The 23,569-nt window shown below is 42.7% G+C and overlaps 4 protein-coding genes across 5 annotated transcripts; 1 reads left to right on the top strand and 3 right to left on the bottom strand.

Annotated features, from left to right (window-relative positions):
* Positions 1–1,527: 1,527 nt before the first annotated feature.
* LOC135079401 (cuticle protein 8-like) lies at positions 1,528–2,430 on the bottom strand. The gene is made up of 2 exons (XM_063974057.1): positions 2,403–2,430; positions 1,528–2,231 (listed from the first exon to the last, which is right to left on the bottom strand). The coding sequence occupies exons 1-2, from the start codon at positions 2,412–2,414 to the stop codon at positions 1,593–1,595; spliced, it is 651 nt and encodes a 216-aa protein (XP_063830127.1). The 5' UTR covers positions 2,415–2,430; the 3' UTR covers positions 1,528–1,592.
* A 2,573-nt stretch (positions 2,431–5,003) lies between these two features.
* LOC135079402 (cuticle protein 8-like) lies at positions 5,004–5,851 on the bottom strand. 2 transcript variants are annotated; one of them, XM_063974059.1, is made up of 3 exons: positions 5,811–5,851; positions 5,234–5,671; positions 5,004–5,188 (listed from the first exon to the last, which is right to left on the bottom strand). In XM_063974059.1, exons 1-3 carry the CDS (start codon positions 5,820–5,822, stop codon positions 5,078–5,080), a joined length of 561 nt encoding a protein of 186 aa, XP_063830129.1. In that variant the 5' UTR covers positions 5,823–5,851; the 3' UTR covers positions 5,004–5,077. The 2 variants fall into 2 exon arrangements, with proteins under 2 accessions (XP_063830129.1, XP_063830128.1); XM_063974058.1 differs by having other exon boundaries at positions 5,004–5,671.
* A 2,197-nt stretch (positions 5,852–8,048) lies between these two features.
* LOC135079404 (uncharacterized) lies at positions 8,049–12,172 on the bottom strand. The gene is made up of 3 exons (XM_063974060.1): positions 12,139–12,172; positions 11,253–11,942; positions 8,049–8,598 (listed from the first exon to the last, which is right to left on the bottom strand). The coding sequence occupies exons 1-3, from the start codon at positions 12,148–12,150 to the stop codon at positions 8,113–8,115; spliced, it is 1,188 nt and encodes a 395-aa protein (XP_063830130.1). The 5' UTR covers positions 12,151–12,172; the 3' UTR covers positions 8,049–8,112.
* Positions 12,173–13,380: 1,208 nt separating this feature from the next.
* LOC135079400 (cuticle protein 8-like) lies at positions 13,381–14,523 on the top strand. The gene is made up of 2 exons (XM_063974056.1): positions 13,381–13,470; positions 13,722–14,523. Exons 1-2 carry the CDS (start codon positions 13,459–13,461, stop codon positions 14,421–14,423), a joined length of 714 nt encoding a protein of 237 aa, XP_063830126.1. The 5' UTR covers positions 13,381–13,458; the 3' UTR covers positions 14,424–14,523.
* Positions 14,524–23,569: the final 9,046 nt, after the last annotated feature.

The raw sequence follows: 23,569 nt of genomic DNA, 5'->3' as shown, positions 1-23,569 counted from the left end.
AATGAAAGTGATTATTTTTTAACACGTTCCGCCGCGGTAACGGCACATACCTACAGTAAAGGTGGAATTCATTCATATTATGGCAGTACGGGTCTCGCCGTTTTCACGAAAATCAATCTAAAAAACACAAGGGCAACAACCGTCGATTTTACATTAGAGTTTCATTGAGAGCAGACTTGTTGTTGCAAAATATTGTGAACAACAGTACGCGTATAGGTGTATGAAACATTTATGTGAAGATTGTTAGTGTCATATTGTACTGGAGTACAGCGTCGGAACGTGTTAATAAAGTTTTCGTGTCAAAATAGTAAACATTATTACATTGTTTCCTTTTCCATATCCTTCTACATTTTTAGCCAAGGGCCTGCGGTCACACTTAAGTTTAGCCGGCTAAAGATAGAAGAAACTAACATTAACACCTCGTCGAAGATAAACTTAAGTTTAGCCGGCTAATCTTAAGTTTATGTTCACACCTATCTTTAGCCGTAACATATCAAACAACAAATTGCCTGGACATCTACTTCATTCACTTGTAGTTTCTTATGTTGACATTAATAAGTTTTTTGTTTTGATTTGTATTAGACTAGGTACCTAGTTAGACTTCTCCAAAAACTACGGGCTAGAATAGTCTTGTGTTTGTTTGTATGCGTTAGTGGCTAATGCTGGATTTCTATATTCAATCCTAATCCAAATTATACGGATTTGGATTGTCAACTGTCAAATTTTAATATGTTTTTGGCCAAAATACTCGTAACTGCGGTTTTTGATGTTTTTACATTTTTATATTGTTTATAAGACTATTTAAACAATATTAAAGTGTAAATGCATCGAAAATTTTGGAAATATAATCTAAAACTGAATTCAATTTGACAGTTGTAATCCGGATTTGGACAAGGATTGAATATGGGAATCGGGCGTAAAACTTCACAACTTTTACCTACCAGAGTTCGTGGTTTGTTTATCAAATCTAAACCTTTATCCAAAACAGAGTTTGAAGATTAGGTTCTTTTTAAACCTTAATACCTCCTATTAATTTCTATCTGAACTACCGTGATCTTCCTTATTCCAAAAAACCATCGCGATTACAAAGCTTTAAATTACAGTTGATCCACCCAAACTCCACGAAGGGTTATAAGATCGTTAATAATAGCCCTCAATCCGCTTACTGCCAAATTAATCAACGAACGTGAGCCCAACACTGGGGGAGATTGTAATATCTATCTAAAAGTAGTCGGACACCTTTCGACCCCATATTATAATTAAAAATAAATCTTGCAGAATAAGTAGGTGTACAAAGTGGTATAATTGAACACTAATAAGGTATACAAAAGTCATCATCGAACAGATTCTTAAAGTCTAGTAGGTAAGCTAGTACATTTGCCAGATTGGTTAGATCCTTACTCCTAACCTTATTCTATTTGCTATAAATACCTAGTCTGGATCTGGACACACGTCCTACGTAAAGTAGTTAGCAATTTACCTACCTTTCATTTGAACAATGGTTGAATGGAAGTCAAAACAAAAGAGTTAATTTGAAAATAATTTATTATCATCTAGCCATTTCAATAAATAACAACATCAACACTTATAACTTAGTGGTGGTAGGACACGGCGGGAGATGAGAATGTAACGTGGCCAAGGGGGGCGCTGTAAGCGACCTTGGCGATGGGGGCGGCGTAGGAGACAGGGGCGGAGTAGGCGACCTTGGCAACGGGGGCGGCGTAGGCCACGGGAGCGGAGTAGGCGACCTTGGCTACAGGGGCGGCGTAGGCAACCTTGGCGACGGGGGCGGCGTAGGAGACAGGGGCGGAGTAGGCGACCTTGGCTACAGGGGCGGCGTAGGCAACCTTGGCGACGGGGGCGGCGTAGGCGACAGGGGCGGAGTAGGCGACCTTAGCGACGGGGGCGGCGTAGGCGAGCTTGACGGGGTGCGCGGGCGCGGGCGCGGGGTGGCCCTCGTAGCGCACGACGGCGTTGAAGCCGTGCTCCTTGTCGGCGGAGTAGTCGACGACGCGCGTCAGGCCGTCGGGCTGCAGCAGCGAGTAGGAGCCGTGCACGGCGTCGCCGGCGCGCGCCTCCTGCTGCTGCTTGATGTCTCCGCTGTGCTCGTCGTGCACCGAGTACTGGAACTCGTAGTGCGCGGGCGCCTCCACCTCCGCGTACGCCACCTTCGCCACCGGCACCAGCGGCACGGCCGACGCCGCCACGGCCAGGGACAGGACCACGAACAACTGTAAGAAATTCATTGTTAAACTTTTTGACAACTTTTTTTCTAAGTGAAAATAGTGAATAGAAGTTCCAAAAGAGCACTGCGTATTGGAATTCAAATGCTTTAAAAATAGACTTCATGGTGTTCAGGTATTTTGTTTGTCAACCATAAAAATATCACATTGAGTGCTTACTTTAGCTGCCATGTTGTTGTTGAATGAGTCTGAGTTTGACTGTGACAATTTGTGAGGTGCGACACTTTTTATACGCGTGCGTGTGCTCTCAGGGTTGCGCCGTAGCAGTGCCTGCGGCAGCTTAACGCGGTTCCTACTCCTAGGTTACTACTCTAATTAACACTACAATGCCGGCGAGTTATGGCGGTCAATCCCAATCAGATCAGTGTGAAGTCCCTTGAAATAAACATCTAAGTATTTGCGAATTCTCACGCGTGAAAATAGTTTGCATAATTTTCCCGTTTTTGCAACATTTTTCATCGATGCTCCGCTGATGTTGGTCATAGCGTAGCGTGGTGTTATATGGCATAATTTAGCCTTCTTCGATAAATGGACTATCAACACAAAGAATTCTTCAAATCTCACCAGTAGTTCCTGAGATACGCTTACAACCAAGCAAAAACCTTTTCAACTTTACAATATTAACTACTAGCCTTTGCCCGCGGCTTCGCCCGCGTGGAATTTTGTCTGTCACAGAAAAACTTTATCGCACGCGTCCTTGTTTCAAAAACCGGGATAACAACTATCCTATGTCCTTTCCTGGGAATTAAAATATCTCCCTGGCAAATTTAATCAAAATCGGTTCAGTGGTTTAGGCGTGAAAGTGAGACAGACAGAGTTACTTTCGCATTTATAATATTGGTATAGATTTTAGATATAAATTAATACTAATTTGAAAAAAAGTATCCATAACACTACAATAAATGTCGCATTTATAATTTTTACCTGTTTGTTCCAAACGACATGCAGCGTACTCGTAATTTAAATGAATAATTGGGAACACCTTGATTTGTTTTTAACACGCTTTTATTAGGTCGTCGTAACTATGTAATGGAATCTAAGAATCTGAATTACACGCACTTCTAATTCTTGTATCATCATGAAAAGTGGCAATTAAACAGGGTGGAAACGATAGGTGATCTCACTCGATTATTTCTAAACTATACAAGATATCAAAAAACTAGTCTGATCCTGAAAGTGCTTCATGAGCTATAGAGCTCATAGAGATATTGGTAGCGTATGATAGCGCTATCAATAATAGGTTACAGAATAAACTGGATCTATCCGAAAATTCAATGTTTCCAGCCTCCATACATTTGGTAAAGCCACAAATTATTGAAAACTACTTACACAAGATATTATCGTATAACTGGTTACTGATCCTCAAAGTGCTTCACGAGCTCTATCCAACGGTATCAACAAAAGGTTACAGAATAAACTGGATCTATCCAAAAATTCAGTGTTTCCATTTTACATACATTTAGTACCTACTACCACTAGTCATGGCACTCATCTATTGATAATATTATAGCAAGTAAAGCCTAAAACTAATGTTTTCCATAAATAAATAATTTTCAATAAGAATGCAAATGATGAGTTTATTTTAAGTTTTTTTTTAAATACACTTTTAATATTGTGTGGTTGGCAATGTTGGCATACATTTAGTATGGAAGCTGGAAACATTGAATTTTCGAATAGTTCCAGTTTATTCTGTAACCTATTATTGGTACCATTTGAAAGAGCTCGTGAAACACTTCAGGATCAGTTACCAGTTTTTCGATATCTTGTATAGTTTAAAAATAATCAAGTGAGATCACTTAACGTTTCCACCCTGTATGTAGATTAGATGACAATACAATATTATAGTACCATCGAGCTGGTCTGATGATGGAATCGGGAGGTGGCCATAGGAACTCCTAAATGAAACGGCGGAAAATCATTGATTTTGGGTTCATTGGATTTGTTTCTAAGAGCACTTTAGTGCTAAACGATGTCCAGGGTCCTGATGATGGAGTCGGGTGGTGTCTATAGGAACTCCTAAACGAAACGGCGGAATCGCATCGAGTTTGGGTTCGTCTTTTAGTGCAGTAATTAAAAGCGTGTTTTTAGTTTTTTAACTATCATTATAGTGATGACCATCCAAGTTCTGAAACGTAGCTTCTCACTATAGGTCTTATACATAAGTTTAAAGTTGCACAGCGTGCTACGGAGAACTGAGAAGGCTATGCTCAGTGTTTCTTTACGAGATCGAATCAGGAATCATGAGATCCTGAAGACATAGCCCGGCGGATTAACAAGCTGAATTGGCAATGTGCAAGACACATTATACTCACACAATATGTATACATAGTACGCAGAACTGACGGCCGATGGGGCAGCAAGGTTCTGGAGAAGAAGCCATGTATTGGAAAGCACAGTTTGGGACATCCACCCACAATGCAGGCCGCTACCAACTGGTCAATATGGAAATCATTGTTCTACACTACTGTACCTATGTTCAACAGTGGACTTATATTTATTAAAAAATCGACGGTGTTCGTTCATGCTTCGCTGCTGATCATAACTGAAGATATTTCGTCAGATGTATCTATTGTTATTAGTACTATCTGAAGCCTCTGTAGTGTGGTAACAAAATTCACCCTACTTACTTAATTCATCGTTGATTTCAATGTAGGCTTCGCTAGCTAGCTAGGTAGATGCTACCGTATTTTTGTAATAACTAAGCATCTATTACTGATACGAAAATAGTAGAACCTAGAGGAGTTGGGAGTCAGTAAAAAATTGTGTCAACTTTTGTAATAATTTATTAGTACCTAAGTATTCGTTTCAATAAATAACAGCATCAACAAAATAACTTAGTGGTGGTAGGAGACGGCGGGGGAGGCGAAGGTAACGTGGCCAAGGGGGGCGCTGTAAGCGACCTTGGCGACGGGGGCGGCGTAGGAGACAGGGGCGGAGTAGGCGACCTTGGCAACGGGGGCGGCGTAGGCCACGGGAGCGGAGTAGGCGACCTTGGCTACAGGGGCGGCGTAGGCAACCTTGGCGACGGGGGCGGCGTAGGCGACAGGGGCGGAGTAGGCGACCTTGGCGACGGGGGCGGCGTAGGCGAGCTTAGCGACGGGGGCGGCGTAGGCGAGCTTGACGGGGTGCGCGGGCGCGGGCGCGGGGTGGCCCTCGTAGCGCACGACGGCGTTGAAGCCGTGCTCCTTGTCGGCGGAGTAGTCGACGACGCGCGTCAGGCCGTCGGGCTGCAGCAGCGAGTAGGAGCCGTGCACGGCGTCGCCGGCGCGCGCCTCCTGCTGCTGCTTGATGTCTCCGCTGTGCTCGTCGTGCACCGAGTACTGGAACTCGTAGTGCGCGGGCGCCTCCACCTCCGCGTACGCCACCTTCGCCACCGGCACCAGCGGCACGGCCGACGCCGCTACGGCCAGGGACAGGACCACGAAGAACTGGAAGGAATTAATTTAAATTAGATTTTATAAGTTAATAATTTAAGGGGGATTTATAAAGTGAATTTACATTTTTGAAATTCGTGTATGAACAATATGAACTAAATCAAAAACTAGATTGTGAAAGCCAAATGCTTACTTTGGCTGCCATTGTTGTTGCTGATTTGCGAGTCTGAGTTTGACTGTGACAATATGTAAGGTGCGACACTTTTTATACGCTACGGGGCTGGTTTTGCAGGAGACATCGCCTGCGGTTGCTGACCTTACATTAATTAAGCCCACAATTGATTGAGAGTTTAAGGTCGCAAAAACCGCTTTTGTGCGGCCGGCGAGATGGTGGTCAATCCCAATCAGATCAATGATGTAATCACTTGTTTATGATTAATAATTTATGTAGCTGTGAACAAAAGTATTATGCACCTGTTTACATTCTTCAGTTCAATTTTTGCGGGGAAAGCAAATTTTTTCTTTTATCCATTAGGTATAATCTGATGACTTCTTCGCAATACTTTTTCTTTTTATTACGTATTGTGTAGTAAATTATTAGTGTATTTGCATAAAGTTCATTGATCATCGTATCGCGGAGTTACTTAGACCGTAAAGCTCTCAAAACTGGTTTTAAAAGTATGGGCACAAGTATAATTATTTAAACACGGTACGACCAAATACTGAAACGTAATTAATTGCTTACAATTTTTTCCTTCATTCAAATCATAATGAAGTCTCATCGTGAGTCCCAGCGTAACAGCCAACATGCATGCTTCCAGCCTATTTCCGGTGCATTTTCAATCAGCCTTTACCAGTATCTACTATTATACGGGGAAGTAAATATTTGTTTTATGATGTTGATTACAGAAACCAAGATTTGTTGTATTAATACAATCTTGATGGGACAGTTTTTTTTACATATTTTATAAAGAAACTAGTAGTTCCTGCGATTAGCGCGTTCAACCAAACAAACAAACTCTTCAGCTTTATAATATTAGTAGGTAAGTAGGTATAGATAGACCGACTTTTATATCTCCAGCTCTCTTCTGGCAATATAGCCTCCTCCTTCAACATAAATCAATATGCCCTTTTCCAGAAAATTAATTACTTTTATGCAAACAGCAACTTCGTATACAAAATGTCGCTTTACTAACTAAACCGAGAATCGAACCCGGTTTCTTTACGCTCTGAGGGATGAACTGAGGTGATTTATCGCCATCGTACATAAAACTTATTATCTCCCGACGATGAGTCTTTTATTATAGTACTTTATGTACCTAGTACCTACCTACTGAACAATTGGTATCTAATGTAAAGAAAGTATTCAATTAAAATTCTTTATTGCTCCATGTTATCCATAAATCTAATTTTCTTTCTTCATTTTTTTCCATGATATTGATTTTCACAAAAATAAATTATGTGCACTTCACCTAGTCTATTCTCAAAATAATAAAATCATCCGATTTATATTTCTATTCATCGTGCTAGTTATCGTAGTTTGCGATTAGGACTAATAATATGCTAGAGATTCAATCTCCGCACAGTACAAAATATGTGCATGAACTAATTTACTGCTTGTATGGTTTTGGTCTAAGCGTTTGAGAAAACGCTTTATGAAAGCCTACGTACAAAAAAATAATTACTTTTATTAATTTTTTGACTTTTATGTTTGGTAGAAGTGCGATTAAAAAGTACTCATATTTTGCTATCTTAAACTGTAGGACCTATAGTCAAATCAAATAAAATTACCTCAAATCAAATCATTTATTTAGCAAAAACAGTTGCATTATTAAATACCTCCTAGTTAACCATATAATTTTGAGGTAAAGTCTATTTGTATGGCTTAAGTAGGATAGGTACAGGAGAGCCTACATTTTACCTGACCAGGCAGGTGAAGCGATAGGGCACTGTCTACCTATTCTCGAAATGTTTTGACGTTGTTTTTAACCCTTTTAACTTGGGTTTTGTTTATACTAGATAAACCAAATTCTCGGGATATGATAATGTCAACAGTGAACTCATTAAAAGTTTCAGTTATTAAGCATTTTATTGATATCTAAAAAAACCCAATTTCGTTTCTGGTTGAGTTTCCCTGTTACCCTGTATTGAATATGACGGGTAAAACAACTCGTGATTTACCTAATTGCGAATTTAAGTGCGAACCACGACTGACTCTTCAAAGCTCAGGTTTTCCTATTTCGAAGGTCAGCAACAAATTTGCTTTACACGAAGTTTGTTAATTAATGTGATTAAGATTTTAAGGTGTATTAGTGTTATGGTTTGGAAATAAAATATTTATTATTATTAATCTTTACGTGTAATTTAATTTAAATACCATAATTATGTCAAAATCATTTACAGCAGGTTGATGGAAGTCAAAACAAAAATATCAGTATGAAAATAATTTATTAGCATCTATTCATATAAATAAATAATAACGTCAACAATATAACTTAGTGATGATAGGAGACGGCGGGAGAGGCGAAGGTAACGTGACCAAGCGGTGCGCTGTAAGCGACCTTGGCGACGGGGGCAGCGTAGGAGACAGGGGCGGAGTAGGCGACCTTGGCTACAGGGGCGGCGTAGGCTACAGGGTTGGCGTAGGTGACCTTGGCAACGGGGGCAGAGTAGGCGACCTTGGCGACGGGGGCGGCGTAGGCGAGCTTAGCGACGGGGGCGGCGTAGGCGAGCTTGACGGGGTGCGCGGGCGCGGGCGCGGGGTGGCCCTCGTAGCGCACGACGGCGTTGAAGCCGTGCTCCTTGTCGGCGGAGTAGTCGACGACGCGCGTCAGGCCGTCGGGCTGCAGCAGCGAGTAGGAGCCGTGCACGGCGTCGCCGGCGCGCGCCTCCTGCTGCTGCTTGATGTCTCCGCTGTGCTCGTCGTGCACCGAGTACTGGAACTCGTAGTGCGCGGGCGCCTCCACCTCCGCGTACGCCACCTTCGCCACCGGCACCAGCGGCACGGCCGACGCCGCCACGGCCAGGGACAGGACCACGAAGAACTGTAAGGATTTTTGATTTAATATCCATTATAATTAATTTTGTTGGTCATAATTATTAACCTAGTTGTTATTAGTTACGTTTTTATTTATTTCAGTAGTTACACACAGTTATTGTACGAAAGAAACAATGTCAAAAGCTTACTTTGGCTGCCATAATGACTGTTGTTGTGCGAATCTGAGCTCGACTGACAATATGCGGAGCACAACACTTTTTATACAAGCGCTTGCACTTCAGGGTTGCGAACTTGCGGCGGTGATAGCGCCCGCGGCTGCTGACCGGACGAACTCTAATTAAACCTACAATGCCGGCAAGATATGACGGCCAATTACAATGGGATCAATTACATAATCGCTTGCTTCTTAATTCTTATTTTTTATAGCAATTTTAAGGGTAAGTAAGTGTATGTCTTGTTGGTTGTCCTATTAAATAAATAAATAAATAAGTGTGTATGTTATATTAGCCTGCCATTGAATGTTAAAATGCCAACATCGCACGTTTAAACTCGATCAGGATCAATTAAGTCAGATAGGTGCATGTTATTACATTTTCTATTGAAATTACCTACATAGTTATTGTTATCCGTGAAAAATTGCCGCTTTTTCTGTGGTTTGGTAAAACCAAAATTTGATGGGAGTTCCCATTTTTCAGTGTAAGATCTTTTTCAGTTACTCTTTCATTGATTTATTTCAGTTCGGAAATTACCTATCCAAACAGGTGAAAGTTATAATAAAAGGACCAGTTTGTGTTAGTGTTACAAAGAAACTAAATTATTTTGAATACAATTTACATAAAATCGGATCATATTCAAATTTATCTCGTCTCGCCTACTTAAAATTTTGTTTGTTTTATGTATTACATTTGGGATGATTAGTTTTAAATAATAAATTTGTAGGTACTTAAACATATTTTATATTTAAATATGCGATACCATTTACCGCGTTCAAAGAATTTTTATTAAGTACTAGCTATGCCCGCGACTTCGTACGCATTATTTTCCTTTACTGCTCCGTCCTTATTGACTGTAGGGTGACGTTATACAGTGTGAGTCACGTTAAAGTGAACATATGAAAATAGATGAAACTAGACATATTTTTATCGACAAAAAAGATGTCAAAAAATTTTTGAGATTTTTTTTAAATTTTTTATAGAATTTTTTTTCTTCCAATTACTTATTGTAAAGAAAACGTAATAACTTTTAAACTAAGCGGTATATCCTGATAAAATAAAAACAGTAATAATGGTAAATAACAGGCGATACTAAAAAAATACTTAAAATACATAAAAAATGCCAACAAATAATAAAAAATGATACTTTTTGAAAAAAATCTGCTTTTAAATTCGTGTTTTTTTGGTTATTTGATAAATTTCTCCAAAAAATGCCCCTATAACAGGTGGTTTTTATTACTTTGTATTATTCTCTATCGTATTATTTTTGTAAAACCAAAAATAGCATGTCTCTATCCCTATCACAACATTTGCTATGATACGTTACTCATTTCCCAGTTGAAATAAAACGACTTGATTCCTGATTCCTTAAACTAAATCCACCAGGAATCGAACCCGGTAAGTTTTTTTATGCTCAAAGTTGACACAGCGCGCCATATGACAACGAATTGTCCCAATATTGATTTTTCCAGATGGTACATCTTTCCTAATCATATGTACTAAATAAAATATTATTAGTAACGTAAAGAAAGCAACTGAATCGAATTAATTAATAAAAAAATGTTCTATACCTACACAAATAAACTGTAGAAGGAAAGCCCTCGCGATCTCGTAGGAGTTTGTGTAATTGATGATCACAAAATAACATGAATTACTAATTAATGTCCCCGCCCAAAAAACAATGTTATCAACACCAACAACTATTCTCAAAACAATCAGATTCACAATAATTAACGGTGGGTTCCCTAAGTGTGTTCGAAACACGTTTCTTAGAAAATTGATACACCGATACTTTTTGTAGAGTTCATAGTTTTTTTGTTTGGTGGTGGATTCATGATCAAAAGCGATAGAGGTGATAGAAGTAATATTATTTGTACCTATAGATACAACAATTGTAGGACAAGGTTTGAATATCTATAGAAAGCTTCTTGGCAAGTGAATATCTTCATGATAAGGAACTTTCAATCCATGTCTATTTGTTTGAGTAGCATTATTTTTAGAACTCCTTATCCAAAGCGTGTATACCACGTATAAAGTGGGAGCGATATGGGTCGGATACACGACGCGTCAGTTAAGCTCGACCCACGCACAGCTGTGCGTAAGATCAACATTTACTTGAAGATAATTATGTTAGTACCGAAATATTCATTATCATAAAATAAGATCATCAAAAATTATCGCTGAGATTTGCACAAAATTGAATTGTAGACAGAGCAACCCGTGCCTTAACTTTTTCTTGATTTTAATAGGTACCTATGTCGAAGTTTGCAGGTCATAAATGTTAAAACAAAAAAGTCAGTTTGAAAATAATTTATTATCATCTATCCATTTCAATAAATAACAACATCAACAAAATAACTTAGTGGTGGTAAGAGACGGCGGGGGATGAGAATGTGACGTGGCCAAGGGGGGCGCTGTAAGCGACCTTGGCGACGGGGGCGGCGTAGGAGACAGGGGCGGAGTAGGCGACCTTGGCAACGGGGGCGGCGTAGGCCACGGGAGCGGAGTAGGCGACCTTGGCTACAGGGGCGGCGTAGGCAACCTTGGCGACGGGGGCGGCGTAGGCGACAGGGGCGGAGTAGGCGACCTTGGCGACGGGGGCGGCGTAGGCCACGGGAGCGGAGTAGGCGACCTTGGCTACAGGGGCGGCGTAGGCAACCTTGGCGACGGGGGCGGCGTAGGCGACAGGGGCGGAGTAGGCGACCTTGGCGACGGGGGCGGCGTAGGCGACAGGGGCGGAGTAGGCGACCTTGGCGACGGGGGCGGCGTAGGCGAGCTTAGCGACGGGGGCGGCGTAGGCGAGCTTGACGGGGTGCGCGGGCGCGGGCGCGGGGTGGCCCTCGTAGCGCACGACGGCGTTGAAGCCGTGCTCCTTGTCGGCGGAGTAGTCGACGACGCGCGTCAGGCCGTCGGGCTGCAGCAGCGAGTAGGAGCCGTGCACGGCGTCGCCGGCGCGCGCCTCCTGCTGCTGCTTGATGTCTCCGCTGTGCTCGTCGTGCACCGAGTACTGGAACTCGTAGTGCGCGGGCGCCTCCACCTCCGCGTACGCCACCTTCGCCACCGGCACCAGCGGCACGGCCGACGCCGCCACGGCCAGGGAGAGGACTACGAAGAGCTGTAAGGAATTTACGCTTTTTAGAATTTAAAATTCAAAAATATTCACTCAACTTCATTAATTCTTCACTAAAATTCAATAATTGTCACTCATTTTACCACTAATAATAAACAAAAACAATAGGTATTGTACCACCAAGTCGTTATTTGGATTTAGAATTTTGTATGGTATGATAGGCCTAGTAAAGACTACTCACTTTGGCTGCCATTGTTGTTGTTAATTTGCTAGTCAGAGCTTGACTGTGACAATGTGCGAGTGTCGATACTTTTTATACAAGCATGTGCACGTAGGGCGTAGAGTGACAACGCCTGGGGCTGCTGACCGCACTCGACCACTTGCACTCAAAGTGAGGTTAAGGTCACATTAAGGTATTTCGTTAATGTTTGTATGCGTTTAATTATATGTAAATAATAAGTGTAAGGGCTTCGTAATAACATTCTATGATTCATCCCAATTTTCTTGTCCGTTTATTGCATTTTGTCATTGGATACACTAGTGTTATGATAGTGATATTATACTTACTGTGAAGCAAAGGGTCGAATTTTCATGAATAAGTAAATTCAGGAAAATTACCCACTAAAGTATTTTAACGTTCACTGTAGTTGATTCCAACAAACCAGATGATAGATTTTATAAAAAGGACTGATAGACCTCTTACATACTAGGTATCGGGTTAACGTCTTATGAAAAGCTTAGATTGTTTTTCTTGAAAATTGAATTCGCCAATCAGTGTAGTATCTGAGATAGATCAGTTCCCTCCAACTACTACGGTTGCTACCAACACGTCCATTATCCACGGATGAGCTATTTATTATCTAATCTATCTATTCTTCTAAATATAAAAGGAAAAACTGACTGACTCACTGACATATCAACGCACAGCCTAAACGGCTAAACGTAGGCACTTGAAATTTGGAAGGGACGTAGCTTAGGTACCGTAGAGGTGCACTAAGAAAGGAATTCCCGAAATTCCCAAGGGAACGGGAATTAGTGGGAAAATCCTTTTGTATAAAAAATCTAAACCACTTAAGTTAGACGCTTGAAATTTGGCATGCAGGTACCTTAGTAAACTTAAAGCTTAATTACAACAGGATATTGCAAAATTCCCACGGAAACGGGTTCCCAAAGTCAGCGGGAAAAAACATTTGTATGAAAAAATCTAAACCGCGTAAGATAGATGAAGGGTGTAAAACGGGATCCACGCGTACAAAGTCGCGGGCCGCTAGTTAGTAGTATATTTTAGTGATTTATTGTTTACAAGTAGCAAAAACATTGTGTAGCAAGGTGTTTGTTTCGATCCATATCGGTAATCTACATCTACTTAGAACCGACTGACCCTAACCGTGGCGACCTTCACCTGCAAAAGATATTTCGGCGTGATAACATACATGTAGATCACCGCCGCGGGCGACGTCAACTCTGTCACCAGCCGAAGCCGTAGGCGCATGTTCTTGAATAAAAAGTGCCGCTATTCGCAGGAAGTCATAGTCGAGCTTTGACAATCTTATTAGCAACAATGGCAGCTAAAGTAAGTTTAGTACCCATTTCTTATTCAATTTAAATTAAGATTGTAAGAAAAGATATCGTTAAACAAATCATATGTAAAAGAACATAACATTTAATAGAAACTCTCGTCTTAATTTTGATATGATTTTATTCTCTAAAGTATACCTATAGTAGATGGATTTCATTATAGGGTTAAAAATATGTTATGTTTAATACAAGCAGCGATCTAACTAAGTACTTAAAAGATAAATTCTGATAAATATGTTTTTCCAGTTGTTCGTGGTCCTGTCCCTGGCCGTGGCGGCGTCGGCCGTGCCGCTGGTGCCGGTGGCGAAGGTGGCGTACGCGGAGGTGGAGGCGCCCGCGCACTACGAGTTCCAGTACTCGGTGCACGACGAGCACAGCGGAGACATCAAGCAGCAGCAGGAGGCGCGCGCCGGCGACGCCGTGCACGGCTCCTACTCGCTGCTGCAGCCCGACGGCCTGACGCGCGTCGTCGACTACTCCGCCGACAAGGAGCACGGCTTCAACGCCGTCGTGCGCTACGAGGGCCACCCCGCGCCCGCGCCCGCGCACCCCGTCAAGCTCGCCTACGCCGCCCCCGTCGCTAAGCTCGCCTACGCCGCCCCCGTCGCCAAGGTCGCCTACTCCGCCCCTGTCGCCTACGCCGCCCCCGTCGCCAAGGTTGCCTACGCCGCCCCTGTAGCCAAGGTCGCCTACTCCGCTCCCGTGGCCTACGCCGCCCCCGTCGCCAAGGTTGCCTACGCCGCCCCTGTAGCCAAGGTCGCCTACTCCGCCCCTGTCGCCTACGCCGCCCCCGTCGCCAAGGTTGCCTACGCCGCCCCTGTAGCCAAGGTTGCCTACGCCGCCCCTGTAGCCAAGGTTGCCTACGCCGCCCCCGTTGCCAAGGTTGCCTACAGCGCGCCCGTAGCTCACGTCTCCTACTCATCCCCTGTTATCTCCTACCATCACTAAGCTGTTGTTGTTGTAGTCTAATAATGACTGTTATTATTTATTGAAACGAATCGTTATAGATAGACCTAAACAATAAAATAAAAAGAGTTGAAGAACATAATTAGCTTTTATTTATTCTAAGCCCAGTTGTTAGTCCAGCATTCAATCTACACTGCTTCGAGTCTTTAACCATGGTTACGGTAGTTAAGTCTGACGCAATTTCTCAAAAGTATGTAGACAGCGTGGCCGTTGACACAACTGGTCTTAATAATTTAAGGAACTCGATCGAATGTAAAGAGCATCGAAACTGTGTCAGTGCTACACATCAAGTCTCAGAAGTTTATATTAAGGACCGTATTCTTTAAAACAAGAACAGGGCGGTTTATTACTTCGTATAACAATGTAAGAATATCCAGCAAGCTCAGGCACATGGAAACTCCAGACATAGCGACGACAACACCTGTAGACGTAGTGATGAAATCTGAATGTGACCTTTGACCTCTAATGGTTATAAGTATTTTTAATGTATGCAATGCAAGTTGTACCATAATAGTCGCTGATCTGATACGGCTCATACTATAAAATTACCCTAGTTTATCACAGGCAAACAACTTTTTCGCAGGTAAAAATTTTTAAACAAAAGGTTTCAATTGAACTTGTTCTATAAGTTGTATGTAAAAATATTGTATTAAAGTTAATATAGACACAAAATATAACAGAAGGTAAACTCATGTATGTACCTCGCTTTGCATACCTCTCTCGCTCGCACGCTCGGCCGTCGCGCTAGGGTTGTCTTGTCATGTGTTGCGTTTATTTCGTTATGAATATGATAGAAAAATGTTACTCTTAATACTATGCAAGAAAGACAATAACAGATATCCACGTATACTTATTTATATTTAGTACGTTATTATAGTAATAGTTTGCAAACAAATACACGAGAAGGAAGTAGTATTTAGTTGAGTGGTTGACACTATTATCCAACTAATATTATAAATGCGAAAGTTTGGATGTCTGGATGTTTGTTGCTCTTTCACGCAAAAACTACTGAACGGATTTTGATGTAACTTTACAGTATTATTGTTTATAACCCAGAATAACATATAGGCTATAATTTATGACGATCTGTGACAAACTGAATTTCACGCGGGTGAAGCCGCCGGCAAAAGCTAGTTATCCAATAATTCATAAAACCTCTCTAAAACAATTCGATATTCCTAATAATTGAGTTGGCTTTCAATTTCAATTGAAATTTAAATAAATAACTTACTTACCTCCCCGAATCAACTGGTAATTTAAAAAATGAAAATTCGGTATTTAATGATGAGTTTAAGCAACCAAATACCGAACAATTATAATACGACTTTTTCTGTTCACTCATTTTCGTCAATTTCGCAAAACAAAATAATATCACAGGCGGTTGACCGGCGCGTGACTCAAGCGAACCACAGCGAACGTGTGGCGAACGTCTGTCGCGCTCGCATTCGTCCAAGACAGTCTTGCTAGAGCGGTGTCTATGTGTGCGTGGCTCGAGCGCGTTTAGTATGGAGTTTGTCTTCTGTTATATTTTGTGATATAGAGTTTTAGAATAGTCTAGTACCTACTATTAAGTACAAGTAAGGCATTGTGTTACAATCGTATCATCATTATAATAAAATCATTTTTCTAGCTGACTGTACCAAGATTCATGTTGTTTTGGTATTAGCACAGAATAATAATAAGTATGGCATTAGTTCGGAATAGATCGTACATTTATTAAAATTAATTTAAAGAGTGGTATCCGATCGGAATATCTATCTATACTTATAATAAATCTGTAGAGAAGTCAATTCTGTACATGAAATATATTTTCAAAATAACTATCAGGGGGTGATTAGTGATCGATACTGATGCCAAAAATGCAATCAGTAAAATTTTTGTCTGTCTGTCTGTCTGTCCGTCTGTCTGTCTGTCTGTCTGTCTGTCCGTCTGTATGTTCCTTATAGAAACAAAAACTACTCGACGGATTTTAACGAAACTTGGTACAATTATCCTTCATACTCCTGGGCAGGTTATAGTATACTTAAGAATTCCCACGGGAATCGGAATTAGTAAGAAAATCCTTTTGTATGAAAAACCTAAACCGCTTAAGTTAGTCGCTTGAAATTTGGCATGCAGGTACCTTAGTAAACTTAAAGCTTAGTTAGAACAGGATATTCCAAAATTCCCACAGGAACGGGAGTTAGCGGGAAAAAACATTTGTATGAAAAAATCTAAACCGCGTAAGATAGATGAAGGTGGTAAAACGGGATCCACGCGTACGAAGTCGCGGGCGGCCGCTAGTAAAATAATAAAGATTTAAAACAAATATCATTGGTATTAGATGATGGTATTGCATCGGAATAGATCGATAGGTGGCCTAGTGGTAACGTTGTTTACTCGTACATGCATGCCGTGGAAACTATTGTATACCTACTCGTATTAGAATGATTATTATGACTTAATCCCGTAAACTCTGTGATCCTTCAATTGTATGGAGAGAGTCTACTCTGTTAAGTTTTAACCGAAAAATGTTCAACAATAAAGATTAATTTGGCCATTACGTACCATTTACGGCGCGCCCTTGCCCAAGTTTAACGGGAAATGCAAGTAACACAACAGGTTTCGCGGATATTCACGGCGCCATATTCACGGGCAAAACAATGATGTAATTTTTGGCACAAGGTTCCGAGTCCGACAGAAATATTTATCGGAAGCAGATAAATTAATTACCTTCTTGCTCTAATGAAGTGGAAGTTTCTTTTTATAATAGTGATTTATTCAACCGTAAAAATATCCAAAACAAGTTGACAAAAATTTACAACGATTAGGTATGTACCTAAGAGTAGGCGCACACCGTTGATTTTTCGTCGGCCGATAGTTTAGTCGGGCAGTTGATCAATATGGGCATGTATGGGAGGGCGCACACTACGCCGATTTAATTTGGCCGATTCTTCATACAAATTAAAATCGGGCACAACTATCGGCCAACTAAAAATCAACGGTGTGCGCATCACTTTAGTCGTTGTAAATTTGTTTACGTATGTACGCAGGGCCGGATTAACCATCTCGGGGCCCCTAGGCACAGCTCGTTTCGGGCCCCCCTTTTTTTTGTCGCGGAGGAAATACTTTGCGCACCGTCACCACTGCCGGGGGACAGGGTGGTGAGTGGGACTCCCGGCGCCCTATTAGGGCGCCGGGTGCTCCGTCCTGAAAAGGACGGGGTATACCCACTAAAACCTCCGCGGCGTTCCGTCATCGCCCAAGTGGGGGTGTCGCGAGTATCGGGCCGTAGCCTTAGACTTCCGCGACATCACCGGCGACAGCTCACCTACACGGCGGACCTTACACGCCCCCCTTGTGGGGGTCCGACGGGAATGGCAGAAACGCCAAGCCGTTCCCGTCAGACGGAGGTGACAAGCCCCCGCACCCCCGGCCTGCTAGCCGCCACCTGGGGGCAGAGTAGAACGGTCGTACAACCGCCTTCTCCACCCCCTTCTCCGCCTGCGGAGCGATGAGGCAAGAGGATCGTTCTCCCGCTCGCGCTCCGCTGCCTCCTTCTGAAGGATGACCTCTTCGCAAAAGAAGGCGACCACCATCCAGCATCCTTCACTTCCCAGCATGGCGTTGACCAGGCTCGGAAGCGAAAGATCCCGGCCCACGACCGCAGTGAGGACACGGCGCTACTCCTCCCAGCCTGTGCAGACCGCGAGGGTGTGCTGCACCGTGTCATCCGCCGCGCCACATTTGTGGTACAGCGGGGATTCCTCTCGCCCGATCCTATCCAGGTACGAACCGAAGCAGCCATGCCCGGTCAGCACCTGCGCCAGACGGAACGTGAGGAACCCGTGCGGTCATTCCAACCATTGCTGCATTGGTCCAGAACAGGACCAATGGCGTCCAGAGTGCGGCGGCCAAACTGCGCGCGAGTCATGTCTTCCTTCCAGCGGCGCCGTCAGGCAGGAAGAGCGGTAATGTCGCGCTCTTCCTGCCTGACGGCGCCGCGCCGCTCCGGGGCCGGGCGCTTTCCATGCGCCTTCTGGTCTGCCATCCAGTGATAGATGACAGACAAGACCCCAGCTTCTAGCTCCCAAGGAGGAGTACGAGCGAGGACGCACGCCACAGCGTGCCCTACCGTGCGGTAGGTCCTTGCGACTTTCTGCGCTATGGCCCGCTGGGGCCTGCGCAGAAGGGCAGCATTCTCCCTCTTGTTGAGTGCGTCCGCCCAGATTGGGGCGCCATACAGCACCATGTTCCTCAGGACGCCGGCATCAAGTCAACGACACCTCGTATGTGGCCCTCCCGAATTCGGGAGGGGCCAACTCAGTGCGCCAGCTGCCTTGGAAGGCGTGGCGCTAGCCCGCTGAAGTGCGGGCTAAAATGCCACCTCCCGTCAAGTGTGAGGCCCAGTTATTTCATCTGGCCTTTGACGTCAATCCTAACGTCCTCAACCACAATGTGGGCGTCGGAAAGAAGAGGGCCTCAGTCTTCCCAGCGCGACTTTCAGGCCTAGGCGTCGTATTCTGCGAGCGACTAATGTGCCGCCCGCCGACGCCAGCCGTGCCGCGGCCCCAAATGTGTTCCCCCGGGCAGTGACCAGAGTGTCATCCGCATAGCATATGAGACTCATGCCCGCGAGAAGAACGCCCCGGAGGAGCCAGTTGAAGCCTAGGTTCCACAAGAGTGGACCGAGCACCGAACCCTGCGGAACCCCGCTGGCTACGCCTCGCCGTTTGAGCTGACCGACTCTGTTAACATGCAGGACTTCGCGGTCCCGTAAGTAATCGGCCAGCAGCGCTCGAAGGTACTGAGGCACTCTGTGATGTTTAAGTGCCTAGATTATGGTGGAATGACGGATGGTATTGAAAGCGTTGGCTATATCGAATGATACAGCCAACACTCCCTCACCCCTCTCCCTAACCTCCGCAGTGAGGCTTTTTTAGCCTCTGAAGGGCGTCAACGGTCGACCTGTCATGTAAACCAAAGCAGTAATGCCAACGTTACGAAAATGTATTAGGTTCCACAATATCGAAATATGACGATTGAATGTGTAAACCAAAATAAGGCGAAGTTTTGAGGTGGTTTGAGTTTTGTTGCATAAAAATAATCTATAACATTTTTTTTCATTTTTTTATCGGGAGTGCTGGGCCCCTGGTCATAGTGGGCCCCTAGGCACTGGCCTAAAGTGCCTTATGGATAATACGGCACTGTATGTACGTATCTATGTCTCGTCTGGGAATAGAACTTGGAAACTCCAGTTGAAAGAGTTACTTGACAATTCTTTAACCACGGGGCCACAGGGGCAAAAGTGCATGATAATATCTTTTTTACACTTGAAAAGTAAAGTGGAATAATTACCACTATACCAATGTGTATATTTTACCATTCCTTTAAGTCACACGGTTTTCCTTAGAGATTTGCTTTGCTTTACCTGGCCCATTCCCATTTTATTTGGGGTCCATTTTATTTGGTTTTCCTTAGAGATTAATGTATTTAATTCGAAAAAGTTTTGTATATTATTTTAATTAATACCTGTGCGTAGGTGGCTCTACCAAACACCAATCCCTATGAGCGTGACTGTACGTGGAACCACACACACTAATCAATACTTTGGAGTTGTAACGAATTGATTACAGAAACTTGAGAATTCGCACAAGAATTCGAGTTAGAAAACCAATAAACGTTGAATAACTTATTAATGGTAATGTAACGAACATTAGGCACTGTTTACGTTGCATTATTTAAATACTATAATATTCTTTGCATTATTTAAATACTATACCTAATATTCTTAAAAAACTAAACAAACTATACCTACCTCCATGACATTAATACATAAAACATATTATAAAAGAAGTAGTAAATTTTGAGTATTCAAAAGCGATATATTGTAATATGTTGTAACAAATACAACCACACTACCTACCTACACCTCAAAAGATCCATTACCAAACTTACGCGACTCCGTTTATTACTTACGGTCATAAAATAGTAGGAATGTAAAAGAAAACAAACTTTAACTTTTATTTTTTAATTTCGTTGAAACGTTCAAATAGTGAAACGTTAAAATAAACCGAATGATAGGATTGAATGAAAGGTGCGAGGCTCGCTCTCTCTCGTCCCAACTGCCATGACGTGCAGGTGTGCTCCGCTAAAGTTATTGGAAATAAACGGTGTATTTTCACGAAACTGAAAGCTGAAGTTTCTCTTGAGAACCCCAGCCCTACAACTCCTCGTCCGGGATAACGACTTTCATCAGGGCTGGATCTCTTGAGATTGTACGACGGAAATAATCGTGGAGCGTGGCGTGGACGGCGCCATTACCGGCAATCACGAGCGGCAACGTGCAGAAATTGGCAACGTAAGGCGGCAGAGCACCAACGACGACGACGGCTTATTTTACGACGCTTTTGAAGAAGACAATATTACGACGACGATGGCTGAAGAAAGAAACGAAGATTATTCTAAAAACGACGACGCAAAAACCATTACCGGTCACTACATAATGGACGGTATACCTAAATTCACCGGCGATGAATTAACGTACTCATCAACGAAATGGGTGCAAGATATTGATGACAACGCAGAAATTTTCGGTTGGACAGGCCAACAGAAACTCATCATCGCAAGGAGGTCGCTCGCCGGAACGGCACAACTCTGGCTGAGAACTGAAAAGGTATTTAAGACTTACGACGAACTAAAGACTGCGCTACAGAAAGAATTCCCTGAAGCGATCAACGTCAAACAGATGCACGAGATGATGAGCGCGCGAAAAAAACGTGCAGATGAGACGTACTATCAATACATGTTAATCATGAAAGAGCTTGGCAGAAGGGCGAAGTTCCCTGACTACGTGGCTATCCAGTACATCATAGATGGAATATCCGATTTCGAGTCGAACAAACTACTATTTTATGGCGTGACGACGTATCCAGTACTTAAAGAGAAAATTACACTTTACGAGGCGTTCAAGCAAAAGACAAAAAAGCAAGATGCTACAAGACGCGATTCAAGACCGAAACCTGCGAAAGTGATATATCCTGTAACATCAAAAGTGCAGCCACGATGCTACAAGTGCGGCGAGTGTGGACATTTGTCGAGTAATTGCACGAGAGGCGTCAAATGCTTTCGTTGCAATTCATACGGCCATATTGGAGCAGAGTGCAAACGGTCGTCGAGCGTGGAGGTGAGTCATCCATCGACAAGCGGAACAAAGACCGAACGAAAATCGATGTTCGTTCACGGCTTCGATCGGACGACGCTAGGTGGCGCTGACGCAGCGAATGAAGCAAGTCGTATTTCCGATGACCGAATGACGAATCGAGAAACGTCAATGTCAACGAACGACGCTGACCGAATGATGACCCGAGAAACGTCAATGTCAACGTCAACGTCAGATTACTCAAGCGGTTCTTCACTCATTCAGTGTCAAGATCGGCGTAGTGTCATGAACATAAACAATTGAGAATGTTACTAGGTATGCAAAATCACTTGAAACCTATGTTACAGTTAAGCTTTTACATTTACAAATACATTAGTTTTTATTTCATTCAAAAATACCCAGTAGTTATGATTTTATAGGCATTCAAAGTTCGCTTAAATATTGAGTCCCGCCGACGGTCACGTGACCCCGTGTGACGTACATTCACAGCGTCCGCTCACTAGAAAACGGATATAAACATACTTAAATATTTTTTTTTTGTAAATACAAACTTATTATACATATTAACACCCAGACCCATCACAGAAATTAAAATTGAACCAAATCCAAACTTGATGCGATTGTGTCGTTTTATTGCGAATTACCTTCCAGCTCCATCATTAGACCCCGATTACTATATAGAATTAAAATACTCATCAATACAAAACGAACGAGCCCAAACTCGATGCATTTAAGTCGTTTTATTATAGAGTTCCTGTGGCCACCTTCCAGCTCCATCATCAGATCAGCTCCATGTCATCATAATATTGCATGGTCATCCAAATCACATGTGTTTGCGAAATTTCAGCTTAATCGGTTGCCTGGAAGTGGGTCTTAATTCAGTTTGCAAGATTCCACCCATACAAATATGAGCCAGTCGTTGTAATATGACGTCACGCGCATAAAATGGAGGGCCGGCCGCCGCCCGCACTTTTAAAATTCAATATCTTGGAAACTAATTGACGTATCGAAATAATTCTTTCACGTGTATTTTTTATTTTTAACAGAGAATACAGAAAGCTAAAAAACAAAATTAGTGAACATTCTTCATTGCGATGTTTTCCACAATAAATCAATTAAAAATGCGAAATTATGCGGTCACGAGGTAAAGTGTTTAGTGGATACGGGCAGTGATTTAAATTTTATCAGTGACAAACTGTTTAATAACATAAAATGTCATGTTTCAGATTTCGAAGGAGAGAAAATGTCTCTCATAGGATTGGGATCGTGTAAGGTGCACTCATTTGGTAAGTTTACAGCTAGTTTAGTTATCGATGGTCACAAGTATCATGTTTCTTTTCACGTGATTCCCACAGAAGTAATTCCATATCAGGTTATTTTAGGTCAACCATTTTTAGTAAACACAATAGTCATTGTTGACAGGGGTGAAGTTGAGGTTAGGCCACAGTTTTATGACAGTTCATATCAGATGTGTATGTTTTCTAGCTGCGAAGAACAGAGTGAAATCCCAGTTATCCAAGAGATTATCGACAGTTACAAACCACTGAAAGTGAAAGAAGCACCAATCAAGTTGAAGATAGTGTTGAAAGATGACATCCCAGTTTCACAACGACCACGAAGATTGGCTTTGGCCGAAGAAGCATTGGTGAAAGAGCAGATTGATGAATGGCTAACAAAAGGTATTATTCGACCAAGCTATTCGGAGTATGCTAGTCCTCTTGTGATAGTGAAGAAGAAAGACGGGAAAATAAGAGTCTGCGTAGATTACCGGAAGATAAACCAAAAGATGGTCAAAGACGAACATCCATTGCCAGTGATTGACGATCATATCGACAAGCTGAGTAAAGCGAGAGTGTTCAGTACGTTGGATTTAAAGAACGGATTTTTCCACCTGCCAATAGAAGAAGAATCAGTGAAATATACAGCTTTTGTGACGAGCAACCCAGAAGGACAATACGAATTTCTACGTGCACCATTTGGGCTTTCA

The sequence above is a fragment of the Ostrinia nubilalis genome, chromosome 16 (assembly GCF_963855985.1).
Source record: "Ostrinia nubilalis chromosome 16, ilOstNubi1.1, whole genome shotgun sequence".
Taxonomy (NCBI): domain Eukaryota; kingdom Metazoa; phylum Arthropoda; class Insecta; order Lepidoptera; family Crambidae; genus Ostrinia; species Ostrinia nubilalis.
Note: the sequence above shows the minus strand (reverse complement) of the source record. Positions and strands in the feature narration are given on the sequence as shown.

Bases quoted from the DNA above. Each gene is read 5' to 3' on its own strand.
- LOC135079404 (XM_063974060.1), bottom strand. The intron at 8,599-11,252 runs GTCGCTTACAGC...CCGGTGGCGAAG, and splicing joins ACGCCGCCCCCGTCGCCAAG to GTGGCGTACGCGGAGGTGGA.